Consider the following 22,805-nt stretch of genomic DNA (forward strand, 5'->3'; position numbering starts at 1 on the left):
CTTGATGTCACAGATTGCTCAGGAAAATAAGAGGGAACTTGTTCATGCCGCTGGGTCACTGCACTGTTTTCTCTTCATAACAGCTGACATTCTGCAGCCAATCATCTTTCACATCAAGGAGTGATCATGCAACTTGTACACAGGTCAATATGCAGTGGGCATTCAATCAAATCAAACTGCAGTCATGACATGATGGCACTATGAAAGTAATACAGCAGTTATGGAGGCACCAGTTTATTAAAAGTAAACAACATAAAGCCTACCAACAACACTCAGAGCTCATAGATTACTTAGTAATCATTTGGCATCATCTATAAGAACAAAACCCTGCAGATATGCTTAGTAAACAAAATGCAAGTCATACATCCCCACACGTAACACAAGTGACACCAGAAGAAAAGATAAAGTCAGTTGTATGTTCTCATAGATGCACTCCTTGTTCGGCCGTTGTCCTTATCACTGTCTTTAAAACTTCTTTTTAAGTGGAAAATGAGCCACCGTACAAAGCCTAATTTAGACATCCAAAAGTTATTGATTAACACATTTGATACAGAGAGGTTGGAAGCATAGAAGACAATGAATGAAAACTTCAATAACAAAGGCAAGGCAAATATACATTATAGGAAAACTTAGGATTTCGACTGATATCAGTTTGTGATTGAAACCTTCAGAGAACATTGAGATCTTACCAATTTTTCCAAATCTGACTATATATCATGAATATCTGACAGGAAACTGGAATCCTGCACATTTGTGAGCTTGACCTCTGGTGGCCAAATGCAGTATTACAGTAAAGTAGACAACACAGAATAAAACTGAATTGATCATTTTAACATGAAGGAGTTCCATAAGGACAAGGTCCATTTCTATATGCCCAAATATCTATGAAATGGTAAAGGTCTCAGGCTGTAAATTACTTGCAATTTACATGTCCTCAGACGTAGCAGTTGGTCTTGTTTGCCACGAAAGCTCTGGTATGACTCAAGTTGAGCTATAAGTTATTGCAGTCCATCCATATCGCTTCTTGATCTTATAATATTCAGATTTTTTTTTTTCATTCCGGGCCCTCCAGGTCTCATGATGGCCTTGCATCCAGGGGGTTCAGGGGGTTCAGGGTCTTCAGGCGCTCTGGCTCGTTCGTTTGCAGTGAGAGGCGTGTATCCATGCAGCTCTTCCTTGGCACCTTCCTGCAGTATGAGCAGTCAGCAGCACCTGAAACGGGCCAACCCACCTAGGAGACAACTTGCTTTTGAACACTTCTATGTACACATGATCACCGGGCTCAAAGCTATGGCTCGGATTGTTATGGTTGAGCCTGTCGAACCTGTGGGTGAAGATGTTTTAGTTGGGTTAGCTTTGTGATTGTTTAGGGCTCTCTCATCCACCAACAATGGCTTGACCTTAGAGAGGGGTTAATGGAGTTGACATTGCCTTGCCATTAACACTTCATATGGTAATATGACATTATTACAAGCAGTAAGGCATCTGGTCATTTCAGTCCTGTTTCGTTACAGAGCTTCAATACCGTCCGTCTGGGAGTCCCCATGGTGGCAGGGAAAAGCCTCAACCCACTTTGAAAACATATCAACAAACCCAAATTCAAAATTTGAAGATTTCTCTAATTAGATAAAATCTATTTACATGTTTACAAAATGTCTCCATGGAGGGGGGTGGGCTGTAGCTCTCATCCCCCCTTTTGAAACATGGGTTTACCCATGTGACAAGCTGATCAAAACAGGAAGCATTGCTTGGGGGCAACAACACGACCATCAGGGTCATGCCAGATGTTATGTGACGCCTTACAACAATCAACAGATTCCCATTTAGGCCACTCAGCATCAGTCCTAGTCTGTAACATAGAGACATCATTAAGAGTAGGGACAGGGTCACTGACAATGTTACTAGGTGATTGTTTACCGGCAGGGACGGGTTCACTGCTGCACATTTTGTGCATATATCAGCCCTAGCTTTACTTTTAGCAACTAGAGAAATGGTAGAAGTGTGTGTTTCACAGTTCCCAATGGCCAATCAACAAGCAAACATGCTTCTAGGAGAGTTGTTTACAACTATGGAATTCTTAAAGTTTATCCCAGCACTAGTGATAAACCTTTGTTTCCAGAGCATTACAGTTTTTTCTGAATGCTTAGGCACTATCTTTGAAACTACAGGCTGTTTTTGCAAAACTCTACTCACTAACCACAAAACCTCACACCAAACCAGCAAAACATTATACATCTCTTGCAAAAGCAAACAATTCTTGCAAACCTCTTCAAACTCTTTTAAAAATTGTGTTTTTGCGTCAATACAGTTCACACAAACCATCATTTGAATAAACACATAAAGCACCAACTACACACTGAAAGTATAAAAGAAAAACACTTGTGGCTTTTGTTTTTTCTGTGTGCAGGGCAGAGCAGTTTGTAATAAAGTTTGGTCATACATGAAGTAAACACACATACACACACACAGGTATCCACATGTGTAAAGTGTGGATGTGTATTCTGAACATAACACACTATCAATACAAATAAGGGGAAAAAGTACAAACATTTGTGCCAGAAAAAAAAGAACAGAAAAAACAGGCTAAATCTCTCCTTCTGTGTGGGTCTGGCCATCAGTTCAGTGTTGAAGTGTGTAAACTGCAAACTGAGTGTAAAGCAGTGAGTTGTTTACAGTTTGGCTCACTTGGTAAATGCTTTGGCTACAAGTGTGAATGGTTTCAGAGAGAGAGCTTCAAGAATCACTGTTAGTGTTTCAGCATTCAGAAAAAAACTGTAAATGCACATGCACCTGCGTAAATTGTAGCAGTCTTATCTTTGGCTTGGATGCATGCATGTGTGCGGGTTAACAATTCAGCTGCCTGTGCAGAAAATTTGTTAGGTAACTTTGCACTTTCAATGACCTCATGATCAGTGACTATAGCTTATTCAGCATTTAAGTCTTTTCCATAAGAGTGTTTAGAAGAGCTGTCATCTGCATAGAAGCACAATCACTGTTGATATGGGGGTTAATTCTAAATCTAGTCTGGGAGAAGTTACTACTAAAATAGTTTTTAGTTGATAATTGGGGCAGTAATGGCAATAGTTTTAGGCTTTAAAGTAATAGAGTTGCAGAGTAGCAGAGTTGACAAATTCACTCTCAGAAGAGTGGCTAGCTCACAGTTTTGATGGTGTTAACGCTAAGGTGTCACTTAGCAAAACGGAAGATGGAAGTACATTTGAATAATCCTTCGACAGTGAAGGGAGAACATGTGATGCGTTACCATACCAACAGCAGGATGTGACATGCAAATTGACCAAAGGTGTCATGCTGAAGATCAATCCAAGCAGCTCTGGTGAGGGCTGTTCAATCACACCTAATGCTGTGGAAACTAAATTCTGAATAGAAGGTGTTTCCAACAAAACACAGTACCAACTATGAACTGATACTTCTAGAAAAACATTTTCAGGTGTACAATGTATTTCAATAGTCTTTACCCAACAAATTAACTGGAGATGTTAACAGCAAAGAATGCTTTGTGGTGAAAGAATGTATTGTTGATGTTATCATTGCAGGAACCAATGTCCCAAATGGCCATCAACAAAGCAACTGTCCCTCTCTATATTTACACTTTGTTGCCTTGGAATTTCTCTCTTTCTTATCGTATGTAGTCTCCCACAAAATTAATTCTGCCCATACTTCTGCTGGGTTTAGCATAAAATAATCCCACTTCTTCATTCACTGGTGTTGAATTCTGAGTGTGTCTTGACAATAACTGCCTAGGCCTGTTTACTGGAGTCACCATGGCTATTGCCAATGTATTCAGGAGCAGCTGTGGGGAGGTGGGCGTATGAGGTGGTGGTGGTGGTGGTGGGGTGGGTTTGTTTGGGAAACACCATGTCAACCCAGGTGGGACCGAAAACTGAAGAACACAGACAATTTGCAATACAGATGTCATGTGACCGAGGACATGATGTTAGCTGTTTCCCCTCCAGTAAGGAGACCCCGGCTTTATAGGGACAAACTGAAGGCGCATTACAGTGAGTTTGTTAGCTAACTACCGCTACATGTTTGCTACATAATGTTATATTTCCTTGGCCAGCACTTTATTTTAACCAAGGTTATAGCACAGCCGTTGTAAAAGTCATGCAATGTCTTTCATTATGCAGTAACTTTCGTTAGCTCGCAAGTCAGCTAACGAACCACCACAGCAACCTCTGACGTATACTGCATAGGATCGCCTAGCCAGTCATTAGTGCTAGATTGGGCATACTAGATTGGCCATAAAGTTTATCAATCAGTAATCACAACACATATAAAAGTTCAACTCACGTGAGAGAGACCCGTTACATTCTGCTGCCGCTGGAGCCAAGGTGCTTCAAAACAAAACAGGATACCCAAATGGCCACAGCATGGAGACCACCTGAATATATCTTTATAAATTGTATCATAAATGTTGTACTTTATCAAATTATTTTCATCAAATTTACAGTTACAGCTGTAGTCATGGAGTAGGAGAACACATTCAGTTGCATCATTATCCATGGGATCATGGTTATAATGATTTTGTTGCCTTTGAAATTTAGATTATATACTAGGTGAGGATGAAAATCGTATTTTTTCCTTTATTGCATCTCCAATTTTTACGTACTCTGGAATGATAATAGATAGGTTTACTAACAATGGACTGGGTTTTGGCTATGGTCTATTTAATCAGTCCAGATCCACACAGCAGAGAGAAGCAGTTTAAAACCAGTAGGACAGAAACCAGAAACTTTCTTCTGGTTCCAGTCTGTGAACTCCTGCAGCTCCTTCAGTCCGCCTCACATCATCAATAACTGATCAGTTGCATTCGTTTCCTTTGATGAGGAAGAAGGTTCCTGTGGCCACGCCCAGCAGACCCACGGTCAGACCCAGTCCACAAAACACCGCAGGTCCGATCCCCGGCTGGTTCTGCTCCACATCTGAGGAGGAACCATACACATGAACACACGTGAACACACGGGAACGCACAGGAACACATGAACACACGGGAACACACAGGAACACACGGGAACACATGAACACACGGGAACACACAGGAACATACGTGAACACGGGAACACACAGGAACACATGGGAGCACACGGGAACACACGGGAACACACAGGAACACATGAACACACGGGAACACATGAACACACGGGAACACGGGAACACACAGGAACACATGAACACACGGGAACACATGAACACACGGGAACACACAGGAACACACGGGAACACATGAACACACGGGAACACATGAACACACGGGAACACACAGGAACACACGTGAACACGGGAACACAGGAACACACGGGAACACATGAACACACAGGAACACACAGGAACACATGAACACACGGGAACACACAGGAACACACGTGAACACGGGAACGCACAGGAACACACGGGAGCACACGGGAACACATGAACACACGGGAACACATGAACACACGGGAACACACAGGAGCACATGAACACACGGGAACACACATGAACACACGGGAACACACAGGAACACACGGGAACACATGAACACACGGGAACACACAGGAACACACGGGAGCACACGGGAACACATGAACACACGTGAACACATGAACACACAGGAGCACACGGGAACACACGTGAACACATGAACACACGGGAACACACAGGAACAAAAAGTGTATAGTACTAATAACAACAATAATAATAATAAAAAGAAAAGTACATTAATTAATTATTAATTATTAAAGTGACATAATACAAGGGAAAAGAAAAGAGTAATTATAAATACATTTTCATTTTTTCTATAGCATTTAAGAGTTTCTATTGAGCGTTTTTAGCACAATTTGCTCTTGCTATTGACAGTTCCAAACTTAAGACATTAAGGAAGCATATTATCCATTTATTAACACCAAGTTCATGCGGCTTCCATCTTAACACAAGTATTTTTTTAGCTGAAGTTGTCCAAGCAAAAAACACTTTTTTCTGATGGATTGATAAAGTCAATAAAGAGTCATCGTTCAATTAAAGAATCTGTGGCAGACATGGAATCACAACTCCAACTAAATCAGACAGAATATTAATAACCTGAGACCAAATTTTTACAACCCCTGGACATTCCAAAAACATATGCATAAAAGTACCTAAACTTTTCAATGAGCATAGCCTACACAAAGGATTAGGTAGTATTTGTAGTACCTAAGTACCTAGTAGTTGAAAGCATCTTCTTGGTGTCAAATAAAATCTGTGAATAATTTTAAAATTAATCAGCTGATTATTGTAATTGTGTGAAGTCACAGAAATATTATTCCACACTCTTTTCCAGTTGACATTTCCATATTGTTTTAGATAGTTGTGACCTGCATAGAAACATTCAGTACATTTTGACTTTTTTTGTAGATATGAGACACAAAACCTGTAGGACAACTGGAAGTGAATATTTCAACTAATGGATGGGCTGGAAGATTAACCTGCCAGGGTATTCCATAAGTACACATAGCTGTACGTAACTGTAAACAGAAGAAACAGGACCCAGACAAGTTATATACCTGTTTAAGTTCTTGAAATGCCATAAGTCCTATGTCATTTATAATATCTGAAAGAATATTGATGCCACATTTTTGCCATTACTGAAATACAATGGGTTTATGTCCTATAAGAAGATCATTATTTTAGAATATTGGAGTGTCCATATGCCATGAATTATCCCATTTGATACATTTTTCTGCATGGTTCCATATATGTACAGCATGCGCAATAACAGGACCAACAGTACAATATTTGTGAGACAGGTTACAAAACATAATGTCTCTTAACCGAAAAGGAAAAACAATGTTAAGCTCTATCTTGAGCCAGGGTGGATGACTTTCCTATTCAAACCATTTTTGCAAAGGGCGAAGCATAAATTCAATTGAATATAACTCAACATTAGGCAAATTCTGTCCTCCACATTTGTTTTTTACTATGTTGTAATATAGATGTGTTTATTCTTGGTTTCTGTTTGTTCCAAAAAAGATTTGACACATCCTTTTAATTTGTCCCAAAAACCACAAGAAGGTGCTAATGGTAATATACTCACATAGAATTTCACTTTAGGTAATGTATTCATTCTCACAATTAAAATACGACATGCCATTGATAATTTTAAATGACACAATTTGTCATAATCATCTTATAATGATCTTATACTGAAGTCTTCTATAATTTTGTTTAATTATCATTTCCAAATTAGAATGGATATCAATACCCAAATATCTGAAATTCTGCACTATTGGAATTGTGGTATCTATCTTGATGCCCAACATAGACTTATTCAAAGGTAGTAGAGATAATTTATCAGGGTTAATTTTATAGCCAACTAAACTCTTTAAATATATCTAATACTGCTGGTAATGTTGAAGGTACCTTATCCAGATAAAACAAGATATCATCCACATAAAGCAAAGTCTTGTGGGATGTATTTTGTACCATTATTGGTTTAACATTTTCTGAGATTCTTACTTTTTTGGGCTAAATGTTTTAATGAAATCACAAGTAATAAGGGTGAGGCTGGACAGCCTTGTCTTGTGCCCCAAGTTATTGTAAAAAATGGTGAACATTGATTGCCAGTAAGAACTGTTGCCGTTGGTTCCCTACAATAGCCAGCACCATAGCTCCTGCATTACATCGCTAGCTTGCCTCGGAAGCTAAGCAGGTTTGGCTGTGGTTAGCCCTTGGATGGGAGACCACCTGGATCCAGTTGTTCAAAAAGTTTAATCTGGATCAGAATGATCCGGATTTGGAAATCCCATGTTTTGCTATCCAGGATCAGGTAATCCATCTTACTTTTGTCCTGGTTTTTCAAAGCAATATTGGACTGGATCACCCTGATCCAGATACAAACTTTTCAAGATTACCAAATCCGGATTACCAGTGCTCTAAATGGGACTACATATCACAATGTAGGCTACTGGCTCTGTGAAGAGCAACAGGTAGAACAGCCAGTGTGGGCTCACTTTAAGTGTTTTTATTTGAAGAGACAGAAAACAGCACAATAAAACAATACAAACCCCCCTTCCATTTTCAATTTCTTTTAAACAGTCAGACCCCTCATCTGACCCACAACAAATAAATAAAAACAAACAAATATACATTATTCACAAATACATTGTGAATATTTTGAACACGTGTTTTAAATCATAAAAAGGCTAAATGTCCAATACTTAACAAAGTAAACAACGTTCAGAGTTCTTCTTCATTTGTGGAGAGACCAACTTTTGTTAGAAACAGTTGTTACAAACTACTTTTGACTAGTTCATCTCTGATGATTGTGTCATTGTAATTACTATACAGTGATAAATGACAGTTAACATTAAATACATTATTTTTGTTTGATTATTTTATGGGGACAAAATCCTTTTTTTTTACTGTACTGAAAGTCTTAATAGGTAGCCTAATGTCTTACTTTATCTACTTTATCACTGTAACGGTTAAACAAGTCAAGTGCAAAATATAAATAAATGTATATATACTACATGATACAAATGTTGTATTATTTGACCAATTTTAAAGTTTTATTACATATTTTTTCCCTGAAATCCACCCTGAATCCACCCTTCTGCTGGGATCAGTATAATCCTAATTTTTTGGATCAAAGGTATCCCAATCCTACTAAAAAGTTTTGAACAACACATACTGAAGGTTTGATCCAGATCAAAACCAAGATTGGATTACGTGATCTAATCCGATTTCAGAATCCTTTTTTTCTTTTGAACAACCCATTTTGACTGGGCCCTGGTGCTGGAAGTGGTGTTGGAGGACCAGCAGGAGGTGCTCTTCCCTCTGGTCTCATGGATAATATCCCCAATGCCCCAGGGCAGAGACAGGGACTCTGTCCTGTAAGTGAGCAACGTCCTTCGGATGAGACGTTAAACCGAGATCCTGACTCTGTGGTCAATAAAGATCCCATCGGCACTCATCACAAGAGTAGGGGAGTAACCCCGGTGCCCTGGCAAAATTCCCAAACAGGCCTTCCTTCCATCATGGCCACCTAATCATCCCTTGTTACCTAATTGGCTCTTTCAGTCCTCTACTCTCCACTGAGAACTGATGTGTGGTGAGCGTTCTAGCGCAAACTGGCTGCCGTGCATCACCCAGGTGGTGCTACACACCGGTGAGTCCCCCCACCCCGATATGTGAAGGGCTTTGAGTGTCTACAAAAGCGCTATATAAATGTAATCAATTATTATTATTATTACAATGTTTTTAACATACCCATAAATCTTTTCGTTTCCAAAACCACACTTTTCTAAGGTGTACCACAAATGACCATTCCAACCTATCAAATGCTTCGTCGACATTGACTGAGAGTATTAGCACATGAGGATGTTAAACTCCCCCCCCCCCCCCATCTTAATAGCATCTTAAACCCCCATCTTAATAGCTTGTCTTCTCCGAACAAGTCATAAAGTAGTTTTTGGGTAAACCTAGTTGGTTTCCCCTCAACACCCTTGTTGAGCCCAAGGATTCCTGCTGTGATTTTCTAATCACAGTAGTTTGTAGTCTTTCTCTAGCTGATCCACACGTGCATCAGTCACCTGAGCTGTCTCTTCCAGTGTCTTCACCTTTGAGATACAGTCCTTAAGCGACTGAATAGGTTTTAGTGCTGTTGAGAATTCATCAGGATGATGTCCCTAATTAATTTCCCCAGCGCTTCGGGGTCCATTTGCGTGCTGCGTGTGTTCAGCATCAAATCGTTCCAAACTGAAAAAGAAAATGATAAACAATTGCTTCTCACACGCCAGCAGCTTCAATACGCCTTTAGTTTTGAAAGTTCCAATCGGCTCGTTATAGATTTTAAGCCATCAGAATTTAATTTACAAATTTAAGGGTTGACAGACACGAGTCAAATGCCTTCACTGCATGTCAGCGGAAGTCACAGACTAACTGATTAGTTTTGGTTAAGGCTATTGTTAGCCAACTGGTCTGTAGTTTTTGTTGGTGTTAGCTAACTGATCAGCTGTAGTTTTAGTTGGTGTTAGCTAACTGGTTAGCTGTAGTATTGGTTAGTGTTAGCTAACTGTAGTTTTGCTTGGTGTTAGCTAACTGTAGTTTTGGGTGGTGTTAGCTAACTGTAGTGTCGGTCATGTTAGCTAGCTGTAGTGTCGGTCGGTGTTAGCTAGCTGTAGTGTCGGTCGGTGTTAGCTAACTGTAGTTTTGGTCATGTTAGCTACCTGTAGCGTTGGTCATGTTAGCTAACTGTAGTGTTAGTCGGTGTTAGCTAGCTGTAGTGTTAGTCGGTGTTAGCTAGCTGTAGTGTTGGTCATGTTAGCTAACTGTAGCGTTGGTCGGTGTTAGCTAACTGTAGTTTGGTTAGTGTTAGCTAACTGTAGTGTTGGTCATGTTAGCTAACAGATGAAGGTTTGGTGTTAGCTAACAGATGAAGGTTCCTCACCCCAGATTCGGGTCAGGGGCTGGCTCAAGGCTCGGTGCGTCACAGAACAGCTGTAGGTGTCTCCAAGCTGTGGGATGAAGCTCAGCCTGGAGAATTGGTTGAAGGTTCCGTCTTTGTTGGGGTAGGGGACGTTGAGGCTCGTTCCTTCGGTCACGTTCTCGTCGTTCCTGGTCCAGTAGACCTTGACGGGAGCGGGGTAGAACCCGGTCACATGGCAGATGAGGTGGTTCTCCACTCCGAGCTCCACGACATCTCTGGTGTAGATGGTGCTGTGAGGAGCATCTGACAACAACACAATGTAAACATCATGTAAACATCTGAACAACAACACAATGTACATCATGTAAACATCTGAACAACAACACAATGTACAACATCATGTAAACATCTGAACAACAACATCATGTAAACATCATGTAAACATCTGAACAACAACATCTTGTAAACATCTGAACAACAACGCAATGAACAACATCATGTAAACATCTGAACAACAACATAAACATCTGCACAACACAATGCACAACATCATGTAAACATCTGAACAACAACATCTTGTAAACATCTGAACAACACCACAATGCACAACATCATGTAAACATCTGAACAACAACACAATGTACAACATCATGTAAACATCTGAACAACAACATCATGTAAACATCTGAACAACAACACAATGTACAACATCATGTAAACATCTGAACAACAACATCATGTAAACATCAGAGGGGTATTGCACAAAACCAGGATAAGGGATTAAGCCTGGAAATATTGGTTATCCTGGATAAACTTAGCCTCAAGTCGGTTGCACGAAAGCAGGCCAAGTTTATCCCGGACAAGTAACCATGGTGATTTAGTCTCTGCAGCTAGCCTGCTCCAGACCAGGCTAACAACCAGGATCAGGTTAATCCTGTAGTGGCTCTGCTGTCAGTACTGTGAGAAATGAGTGTGTTTTACAGAATGTCCATGGTTTTTCTACACATGTTACATCATCCAAATATTATAACTGTAGTCATTTCATTTGCTGGTTGACTTTTAGTTTTATTTATTAGCACAGTTTATATATAAAGACCAAAAGCACATATAAAAAGACAATATTTGAGAAATGGAAGTAAGAAGCCAGACGGTTTATTTGGAATGCTTTCCTTATTAATACAACACCAACACTGAAAGGTTCAAAAAGAGGTAGGTACAATACAATACAGATATTTAAAAAAAATCCTACATGATGATGAAAGAGGAGAAAAAAGGACTACAAGGTAACTGCCATCTATACTGCCATCTATACATCATGATGGTATTTTGTCTTGTGTAGTATTCATACATCCAGAGAAACCAAAAATGTTGCATCTGTTTTTGGTTTTGGTTATTGCTACCTATAATAAACATATAACAATCTTGCATACTGGCACTTCAGACTGGGTATGGGATAGCAGCTCCTCTGATGGGGTCAGGTCCTGGGTGGGTGGGCCACCCCCTGTGCCAGCGCAGTGTGCTTTTTTCTTGACCGCTAAAATCGTAAAGAAATTCATTGACAACAAATCTATCACTTCATTTGATAATTGCTATTTGGGCTACAATAAAGTAACTCACCAGACTGCAGAATGTTTTTATATTTGGTTTTCACCTGTTGCCAGGTCCTTTTCTGGCCAGACAAGTTTGTTCTTTATGAAGGATGATGGATGAAACAGAACACAACATGGGATAAATAGATTCAATAGATGACAGAGAGTAGATCATTTCTTTGAACTTATTTATACTTTACATAACCTGAGTAACATGCACTTCTATGGGCCACATTAAAGCAAAACAAAACACAAAAACACCTATTGATTAGTGGACTTAAAGTCATCAGCTCCGCATCCTTTAACTGTAATTCTGACAGTTCCTGTGGAGTACACTTTATTAATTCTACATGTTTGGGCTACTTACGCATTAAGCCGGTCGGCTATTGTCTGCCAGGCTTTTTCCCTCTCCTTTTTTGCGGCACTGGTGTTTCCTTTTTTGCGTATTGTGCCTTTCATTTCCTCAAATTGCTGAAGAAGCAGCTCTTGTTCAGCAAATGTAAATGAAGTTGCGCGTCCGTGATCCATTCTTCAATCTGTGATTCTGTGATCAATTTCGTGGTCTTCTTAAGAATGCCGTGAACACGCACTTATCCCAAACATCCACACCTGGCTTGACTAAGCCGCGTCTCTTCATCCTGGCTCGGCAAACGTGCAACCAATTAATCCAAGATAGCGCCGACAAGGTTTAGTCAAGCCGCGCCTGCTCATTTATCCTGGATGTCTTTATCCTAGTTTTGTGCAATACCCCTCTGAACAACAACACAATGTCCAACATCATGTAAACATCTGAACAACAACACAATGTCCAACATCATGTAAACATCTGAACAACAACATCATGTAAACATCTGAACAACAACACAATGTCCAACATCATGTAAACATCTGAACAACAACACAATGTCCAACATCATGTAAACATCTGAACAACAACACAATGTCCAACATCATGTAAACATCTGAACAACAACATCATGTAAACATCTGAACAACAAACACAATGTCCAACATCATGTAAACATCTGAACAACAACATCATGTAAACATCTGAACAACAACACAATGTCCAACATCATGTAAACATCTGAACAACATCATGTAAACATCTGAACAACAACATCATGTAAACATCTGAACAACAACACAATGTAAACATCTTGTAAACATCTGAACAACACCACAATGCACAACATCATGTAAACATCTGAACAACAACACAATGCACAACATCATGTAAACATCTGAACAACAACACAATGTAAACATCTTGTAAACATCTGAACAACACCACAATGCACAACATCATGTAAACATCTGAACAACAACACAATGCACAACATCATGTAAACATCTGAACAACAACACAATGTAAACATCTTGTAAACATCTGAACACCACAATAAACAACATCTTGTAAACATCTGAACAACAACATCATGTAAACATCTGCACAACACAATGCACAACATCATGTAAACATCTGAACAACAACATCTTGTAAACATCTGAACAACACAATGTCCAACATCATGTAAACATCTGAACAACAACATCTTGTAAACATCTGAACAACAACATCATGTAAACATCTGAACAACACAATGAACAACATCATGTAAACATCTGAACAACAACATAATGTAAACATCTGAACAACAACACAATGTCCAACATCTTGTAAACATCAGAACAACAACATCATGTAAACATCTGAACAACAACACAATGTCCAACATCTTGTAAACATCAGAACAACAACATCATGTAAACATCTGAACAACAACATAATGTACAACATCTTGTAAACATCTGAACAACAACATCATGTAAACATCTGAACAACAACACAATGTACAACATCTTGTAAACATCTGAACAACAACATCATGTAAACATCTGAACAACAACACAATGTCCAACATCATGTAAACATCTGAACAACAACATCATGTAAACATCTGAACAACAACACAATGTCCAACATCATGTAAACATCTGAACAACATCATGTAAACATCTGAACAACAACATCATGTAAACATCTGAACAACAACACAATGTAAACATCTTGTAAACATCTGAACAACACCACAATGCACAACATCATGTAAACATCTGAACAAGAACACAATGCACAACATCATGTAAACATCTGAACAACAACACAATGTAAACATCTTGTAAACATCTGAACACCACAATAAACAACATCTTGTAAACATCTGAACAACAACATCATGTAAACATCTGCACAACACAATGCACAACATCATGTAAACATCTGAACAACAACATCTTGTAAACATCTGAACAACACAATGTCCAACATCATGTAAACATCTGAACAACAACATCTTGTAAACATCAGAACAACAACATCATGTAAACATCTGAACAACAACACAATGTCCAACATCTTGTAAACATCAGAACAACAACATCATGTAAACATCTGAACAACAACATAATGTACAACATCTTGTAAACATCTGAACAACAACATCATGTAAACATCTGAACAACAACACAATGTACAACATCTTGTAAACATCAGAACAACAACATCATGTAAACATCTGAACAACAACACAATGTACAACATCTTGTAAACATCAGAACAACAACATCATGTAAACATCTGAACAACAACACATTTGTGGACAGTGCTTGCGGTTCTGGTGGAATCCCCTGGGTCCTAAACCAAACCTCTGTTTCGGGACAGTTTAAGAGGATGTTCCCGCCACACGTGTGTGTGCATGGTATTGGGACATACCATGATCTCTTTTGTTGTAGTTTTCCTTAAGGTTATGCCTTGTAATACATTTACACTTCTATGTTTATTTATAAATGGTTGTTATAAAAATGTAATAGTACCTATCGATCTACCTTTGAGTTTGGTAACAATTATTTGGAGTTAATTGATTTATCTTATATTTGGTATGTCTGGTAGATGTGGGATACCATTTATAAACCCCTGTTTCCAGGGCTTGAGAGAGTCTGTGGCTGGCTGTTGCTGGGGTGAGTGTGGATGTACAACAGACCAGTAGAACGGCATTGTAAATTTCTTGTAAACTAACTTGTAACTCTTGTAACTATTTTTTTAACATCTGAAAAACAACACAATGTACAACAATGTAAACATCATGTGTCCGGGCCAACTCATAACTGTGGCCACACATTAGATTTAGTCTTTACCCTTGGTCTGGATATTAACACCACTGTGCTTGGTAACATGTTTGTATCAGATCATTTGTGCAATACGTTTGACTCAGTACTACCAGCTGCTCCTAAGTGCCATAACTACACTACATGCTCTCGCTTCTTTAATGATCGTAGTGTTTCAAAATTATCATCCTTGTTCAACACCAAATTGCCTTGCTTTTCTCAGCTTTATAACACAAATGACTTAATAATAATAATAATAATAATAATAATAATAACAATGCATTTTATTTGTATTGCACTTTTCATTCATAGTGAATCTCAAAGTGCTACAGAGTTAAAAACATAAAAGAAAAAAAAGAAAAAAGACCACATTGCCCCCTTAAAAAGTAGATCCAGGCCTTCAGTAAAATCTACTCCTTTGATTAACAATAGCACCTGAAGTATAAAAAGAATGTGGAGAGACAAAAGATTGTGGAAAAGCTCCAATTTCAAGGTCCAATTATGAAAAATCTATTAACTTACTTATTTATTTACCATCATACTATTAAAGATGCGAGAGCCACATACCTATATTTACTCCATACTCCAATTTAATTTCTGTTTCTTTCTATTCAGCACTATTGACCGCCTTGTGAACCCAACGCAGACTGTGAAAGATTTAAGTCATTCTTTATTAGTAAAATCGATGACATCAGAGCCAACATCTCCCACTCAACAACCAGTAATTGGCCTACAGCTCACCCTCACAATAACACTTCAGATCAGTTTGTACCGCTTTCTCCGTAAGAATTTAGGAACTTCTAGCCCTGTTGACATTATACCCACTCATTTCCTCATTGAAATTATGGATGTTTTTGGACCTTGCCATTATCAATAGCTCATTGTCCACTGGCGCTCGTGAACCCCAACTTTTGGCTTCAAAGCGGCCCTTCAGAAACCTGTGGTGACGTCACTCACTTTTTTATTATTTTTATTCTATTTTATTTTATTGTATTTCATTTTATGTAAATTTGTTTTACTTGACAGTTTATTTGAATGAACTTGGTGACTATGGTTTATGTTTTATCTTCATCTTGCTTTTATTACCTTTTGATTCATCTGTGTGAAGCACTTTGTAACATTTGTTTTGAAACTATACAAATAAAGTATCATTATTATTAGAGTTTTATCTGTACCACACAATGCACAACAATGTAAAACATCTGTGCAGCAACACAATTCATATCAATACAGCTTTTCATCTCTCAGTAGTATTAAATATGTTTTCTTACATCACAGTATTGTAAAAGTATTGTATATTTATTACAGTATAACACCTGCAGTCATTCCATATCTGTAGTTTAAATAGTTGAACAGCAGTAAATTAAACTTTGTCATCTTTCCTTACCGAGCTGCAGAGGAGGGTTCTTGAAGCCTCGCCGATCTTCCTGCAGATTGTGTTTGCAGAGGGCCTGTTGACCCACAGCAAAATCATAACCTCCTGGGAAGCTCACATGATCTACAAACTTCGGCTGAGGCTCAACTCCTTTCTTGTTGATGAAGTCTGCGTACCACACCTCTTCACCCTCCAGTCCATACATCTTCTCTCCATCAGTGTCTGAACAGCCATTGATATTAATATCCTGATATACAGCTGAGAGGAAACAAGATGAAAAACAAAATGTCAAACTTCTTCTCATCCAGAATCACAGACTGAATTTATTTTTCACATCCTGCTGCCAAATGTTACCCAGTCATGTCTGTAAAGAGTTTGTCTGTTTATTGTTTTTCTATGAAAACAAAAGTGTAATAACTAATAAGAGTGAAAAAACATGAAATATTGGAGGTGAAAAGTGAGCGTGAGACTAAACGTGAGGAACAGAAGTGTGATGTACTTACTGTCTGCTGTGACACCGAGTAGACATGAGAGGAAGAGGAGGGTCTGTGAGCTCTTCATCTTCATCTTCACAACACAACAGGACAGTGTTGACTTCAGACTGACTGCTGGAAACTGAAGGAAACAGAAGGAACAGCGTTATCTTACAGACAGCTCCACCAATCACATTAAAGCTTTGACTTGCATCATCAGTTTCCAGGTAAACACAGTGGAGAACTGCTGAGAAATGAAGTGATGATGGAGGAGGAGAAGAGTTTACTCTGCACTTTATTACACTCACAGACCCACTCACTCTGTTCATGGAGTTTTAAAGTGCTTTACAGAGACCAGGAAGTAAAACAAGAAATGAAATCAGACAGAATCAGAGGAAAGAGAAATAATCAATAAGATCAATAAAAACCACAGCAGGACTCCAGCTGTGGGCAAAACCCAAAGATCAGCAGGACAAACACATGATCTGCCCGACACAAAGACCTCCTGCTGCACCGAATCCACATTCCTCCCCTTCAGACTAACTTCACACCGATCAGGTGCCGACGGCAGCGACTTCCTGTCACGCTCAGTGCGCACCGTCCTCATCGAACCAGCTGATGTTACATATGGACATATGTCTGATGCCTGTTGTTTAGTGACACCTACTGGTGCTTTGAGGAAGTACATGCTGACCAGGATGTGATTGTGGAAGGAGTTCAAGGCCCCGGATACTGACATGTAGGCATGTGCAAGAGCTGGGCTTTCGTTGTTGTTGTTGAATAAAGCTACCAGACTGAACAGCTGATCCGGTTCTCACCCCAAGTGAGACAAAGGCCCTCTTCACACCTTGCATTAACATGCGTCTCGTATCCAGATTGTATCTAGATGTGATTTAACCTGATTACATTTACACCTGGTATTAACATGTGTCTCCAGAGTCCACATTGAGATCTGATTGAGATCCGATCACTTGTCCAGCTCAAACAACCGAACGTCACATCCTCCTCTCGTTTGCATGGGTCCAAAAAAAAAAAAAGATGATACCCATCTGTGAAGCCGCGCTATGGACTATGGTTTCTGCTGTGTGCCTGGTGCTCGTGGTGTGGAGGGTCTGCGGAGGGTCTGCGGGGGGTCTGCAGGGGGTCCATAGCGCGGTTCACACCGTGAACACCGGGAACACCGGGCGCAGAAACCATAAATTTGCCTGCTTGCTTTAGGAAGCGGGGGAAGAAGCCGTCTTCAACAACTGGAACGCCAAAGACGAAAGTCGGCTCGATTCCGTATTTCCTCCACGTAGTTGTTGTATGTGGACTGAAAACACAGTTGCATTTCCACTTGTGTTCAGTGTGGTCACGATGCGTCCCGGACCAGCTCCGGAGGCGGTTTGGCCGATCGGATCACGATCCGTCCTCGATGCGTCTCGGGTGCATTTACACCTGAACTTTTATGTGTATGAGTCATGAGTACAGCAGCATCCTTCAAGGTAGGGTCTTGGTTAGGGTTAGGTCTTAGAGATATATCACGTGACTCTCCCCGCATTGTCCAACGACTCTGCAGTTGATGAAGAGTCACTCGCAGGGCACTGGCCAGCGCATGTCACTCAGATAACCCGTCTGGGTGGGACTCCAATTAACAGTGTCAGGATTCGACCTCATCAGGGGAGGGTTTGGGCGACAGGGTCTCCGCTGTGGATATGTCGTGGCTTGATGTAAATCCGATCATGGGGAGTTGGGTGTTGGTTCAGAGCTTTGGCTGTTGGTCCAGAATATTAAATTATATTTGTTGGATCTCGGTAGGGAGGTGTCCATGGGTGGGTTTTAAGCGTAACGTAGCTTGGTTGTTGGTAGGTACGGGTTCAGATTACTCAGGAGTAACTCGGATTAGGCTTGGGTTTAGGTAGGGGGTTATCTGTGGTTGGGTTTAGGGTAAAATGTGGGTTAGGGTTAGGGTTAGGTATGGGGGATATAGGGTTTGGGTTAGGGTTAGGGTTGGAGTTAGGGTTAGACGCATTCCAAGGACTATAAATATTGATCATGGACTAATGAGTAGTCCTAAACACCCCAATGATATTATACTATTTTAAACTTTTATTTAGGCTACAAGAGCCATAACTATAAAAAAAAAAAAAATACATACCGATTCCATAAGTAAAATAATCACTTATAGGTTGTTGCTGAATCGGGGAGAAAGTTTGATTATTGAATGACCTTTGTGTTACAGCTTTATATTTCAGTATGATAGTTATTGGCATGCTCCCGGATGAGCCTATAAACTCTGTGTTCTGTCCGCCTTTCCAAAATAGGATGGGCCCAACACTTTCTCTTTTTACTGTTTTAAAAAAAAAAAGTTAAAAAAAAAAATAGTGTTCAGAGAAAACAAATATTTTTACTTAATAATATATTTTTCTCAGATTCAAAAATGTTTGTAGAGATTTGTGTATTCTGCATTATAATTTGAAAGAGTTTATTTTATATTTGAGGAATACAGCGTTACACATTGGTTGATCATTACATTCAAATTTGTATTCTTCTACTTCTTTTCAGTACATAAGACAGGCAGATGACAAATATATTAGCCAAACCTGTGTTCACACAAAGCACTTGTGACCAAATGGGTACTCTCAACCATAGAATTGCATAGTAGCTGGTATGACAATCAACTAATGAGACCCACACAAGTTGTTCAAGTGAATGAACCAAACAGAGACGTGCGTTTCAGTATAAAAATATGGAAGTTCGTTTATTTTCATTAAGATCAATCTTATGGTTTGTTAAAAATCAAGGGGAGAGGGACAGGAGGCCCAGACCCACCGGAGCAAAGGGGCTCTGCCACCACCAGTACAAGCGAGTGGCCGGTGAACAGAACTCAGTGCACTGCAAAAACAATCTACACACGTTAGTGATCATAAATCAAACAGGTGAATCTACAGTGATTCAGTAGGTGATAATTACTACTTACCAAAAGTGAACAACCAAACCTAAACCAAAGTGTGAATTAAACTAAACACCGATACTATCCTCCGCTCACACCAGTGGACCAACAGAGAATGATTCCCCTCCGGTAACGGGCCTGGAACCAACCAACCAACAGCATTAAAAGGGATGTAGGATAATAGAAAATACCACAAGAAAAAGCTATGTTATTGCATCAACCCAATTATAATATTATATATATATATATATATATATATATATATATATATATATATAAATATATATATATATACACAAACAGCGGCTGGCAGCCTCAGCCACGACAAGGCTTTCCTTTTTTGCACCGCACCTGAACACTCACAACACCAGGCAGGCACGTCCTGGAATGCCCTCAATGTGGTTCTCACCCTTCCCAATGTTACTGCTTGGAACACTGATCACCCAAGTGTATGGCAACTCCTCAAGGTGGGTTGATGCTCCAACCACCAGTTAAATCAACACTAAGCTGTTTGCTTCACACGCATCTCACACAGCCAGTATTCACCAAACAATGCAGCTTCCAAGTACCAGCCAGAAGCAGGCAACTTTATCCTCTCATTAGACAGTGATTAGCTAGTGGGCAGGTCCTACCTGTCACACACTTAAAGCACAAATCACATAAAGCACTTCAAACTTTAAGCATGAATCTAAATGCTTTCTTGAAACAATGTTTTAAGTTTTGATTTACTACCACTGCCGCCCCACCCAGCGGGCCCGTGGTGGTCGTGGCCCCGAGGAGCAGGGGGGCGTCCTTTATTTTTCTGCATGGAAGGTGGCAACCCTAATTCTACCACCAGGCTAGAGATTGGCAGTGAGAGGGCTCCGTTCCCGTAAAGCCCTATGCTGCTGAGGCATCTCGGTAGCCCAAGCCAATTCCTCACTTGTGAGTTCACCAGTCTCCCCAGCCGATTGGTATGAGGTAGAGTGACCTCGTAGATGGTAATTGGCCACATGAGTCGGGGCAGCAGTCCAAATTGAAGGCACCAAAGCTTCAGCTTCCCTGGAGAGCAGTGTTGTTGATTTGCTTGAGGCCGCAGATTGTATCCTGCCTGAGTTGTTCCACCTGCTCTGTCTCTTTGAGGTCTGCATTGTACCATCATCCAAGGCTTTTAACTAACTAATTAACTAACCCTTAACTTAGTGACCCTTATTGTAAAGTGTTACCGAATAGGCAGACAAGGGCAGAGCAGAACCAGGCAGATATCAAAAAAACAAACTGACAAAAACAGGAAAATTAGTGAGACAGCTGATCAAAAATCACACTAGACAATCCAGCAGAGAACTGAGCTCAAAGTCAGGTGTATACACACTAGATGTAATGAGTAACAGCTGGTGACTGAGGGTGAGGCGTGGCTTGGTAGTGTTGAGGAAATCACTGCTGGAGTGGAGTGTTTAATAGTATACTAGCATACAGTTAGCTTACAGACACAGGTCAGGTCTGAGATAGTAAGCTACACACAGAACTATGGAACAGGGAAGTCATTTATACAGTGGACCAAATGGTTGTAGCCAACTAGCCTGGTGTCCAGCCCCTATGAATAACAGTTTTCAGCACTCTTCGAATTTGCATGGTGATTCATAACAGTCTGAAGGGTCTGAAGGGTCTGAAGGGTCCGTCCAGACCACGGTCTGGATGGTCTGGACGGTCTGGACGGTCTGGACGCAGCCAATCCACCACTGATTCGGTGACGTAATTTCTTGCCCCAACCGATTGGTTGCTGTTAGTTCTCAATGATCAAACTCTTTGACCGATCACAGCAGCAAAGCAGATTGACGTAATCTGGAGGTTCCCATAGCAACAACAATCATGGCGGCGTTCACTTCCCAGTGAACAACAGTGTGTTATTGTTATACAAGACATTTTTGAGTGAGATGAACCTCGTCAACGACAATTCAAAGCAACCGATCCTTAACCTTAACAAGTGGCAACCATTTGTTGCTGCTTGTCGTCGAGCTCCAGGCCCCCGGACTACTTCGTCCCTCGTTCTTCCTGTATGTCCTTTGCGGAGTCCACTCCGAGTCGCGAGGCAGAAATACCAAATTTTGCGTCACTCGATCTTCCATAAGAGCGACCAACGGACAAATGACAATAACAAGAGGATTTGGCACAGTCCTGTTTCTGCAGCCAGCAGAGGAGCGAGCAGGTAAATGAAGCTCTGACCAAAGCCGGTGGGAAGCACCGCCAATACATCCTGACCTCTGAAAAAGGCTTTTAAACACACGGATTGTTCCTGTTTTAATTCATTGATGCCATTACGTTTGTTAAGGACTGACTAAATCACTAAATCTAGCTTGCTATCATCCAATTATAGGCTGTGTCCAGACCCTTATGAATCACCATGCAAATTCAAAGAGTGCTGAAAACTGTGATTCATAGGGGCTGGATACCAGGCTATATGCAAACTAAGCTGTAGTAACAATGGAGAGTTCCAGGCTGCTCTGCGGTCAAGCAACAGTTTACAGAGACAGGATGAGAGACGAAGGTGACAGAATCAGAAGGTGGTAGGATGTTGTTCCCAGACAGCGCTTCATTATCTGCAGTTTCAATGGGCTCCAAAGTCTTTTGATTAACACAGGACAGGACATAACACTGCAAAAGGACAGTGTGCTTATTTTTTTAAGGTGTTTCTGAAGGTGCCTCGTCGTCTGAGGTTTACTTCACTATCAATTTTTCAACTTCAACAATACTGTAGATGGACGGAGATGAACTCAGAAGGATCTAGATACACACCACATAGACAAGCACTCACATACCAGTATTAACATTCTCACACATTACATGACAGACAGGGAAGGAAAAGGAGATGATTAATTAGAACCAGAGG

General features: G+C 40.2%; 1 protein-coding gene and 1 long non-coding RNA gene across 2 annotated transcripts; both read right to left on the reverse strand.

The window, feature by feature from the left end:
• Nucleotides 1–2,482: 2,482 nt before the first annotated feature.
• Nucleotides 2,483–17,145, reverse strand: LOC139639860 (H-2 class II histocompatibility antigen, A-U alpha chain-like). The gene is made up of 4 exons (XM_071514008.1): nt 17,038–17,145; nt 16,547–16,792; nt 10,424–10,705; nt 2,483–4,943 (listed from the first exon to the last, which is right to left on the reverse strand). Exons 1-4 carry the CDS (start codon nt 17,099–17,101, stop codon nt 4,822–4,824), a joined length of 714 nt encoding a protein of 237 aa, XP_071370109.1. The 5' UTR covers nt 17,102–17,145; the 3' UTR covers nt 2,483–4,821.
• LOC139639861 (uncharacterized) lies at nt 11,539–12,761 on the reverse strand. The gene is made up of 3 exons (XR_011694885.1): nt 12,359–12,761; nt 12,020–12,090; nt 11,539–11,936 (listed from the first exon to the last, which is right to left on the reverse strand). It is a non-coding gene; the product is annotated as an uncharacterized lncRNA (long non-coding RNA).
• Nucleotides 17,146–22,805: the final 5,660 nt, after the last annotated feature.

The sequence above is a fragment of the Centroberyx affinis genome, unplaced genomic scaffold (genome assembly GCF_046629955.1).
Source record: "Centroberyx affinis isolate AG114_WGS23_722 - 3 ecotype Tasmania unplaced genomic scaffold, CSIRO-AGI_Caff_v1 ptg007875l_1, whole genome shotgun sequence".
Classification (NCBI taxonomy): domain Eukaryota; kingdom Metazoa; phylum Chordata; class Actinopteri; order Beryciformes; family Berycidae; genus Centroberyx; species Centroberyx affinis.

What these genes read in the sequence shown, in the direction of transcription:
- LOC139639860 (XM_071514008.1), bottom strand. Translation starts at nt 17,101, where the DNA reads ATGAAGATGAAGAGCTCACAGACCCTCCTCTTCCTCTCATGTCTACTC. An exon ending in ACTCGGTGTCACAGCAGACA is followed by an intron (nt 16,793 to 17,037) that starts GTAAGTACATCA and finishes GTTTCCTCTCAG; the next exon opens with CTGTATATCAGGATATTAAT. An exon ending in GAACCCTCCTCTGCAGCTCG is followed by an intron (nt 10,706 to 16,546) that starts GTAAGGAAAGAT and finishes TGTTGTTGTCAG; the next exon opens with ATGCTCCTCACAGCACCATC.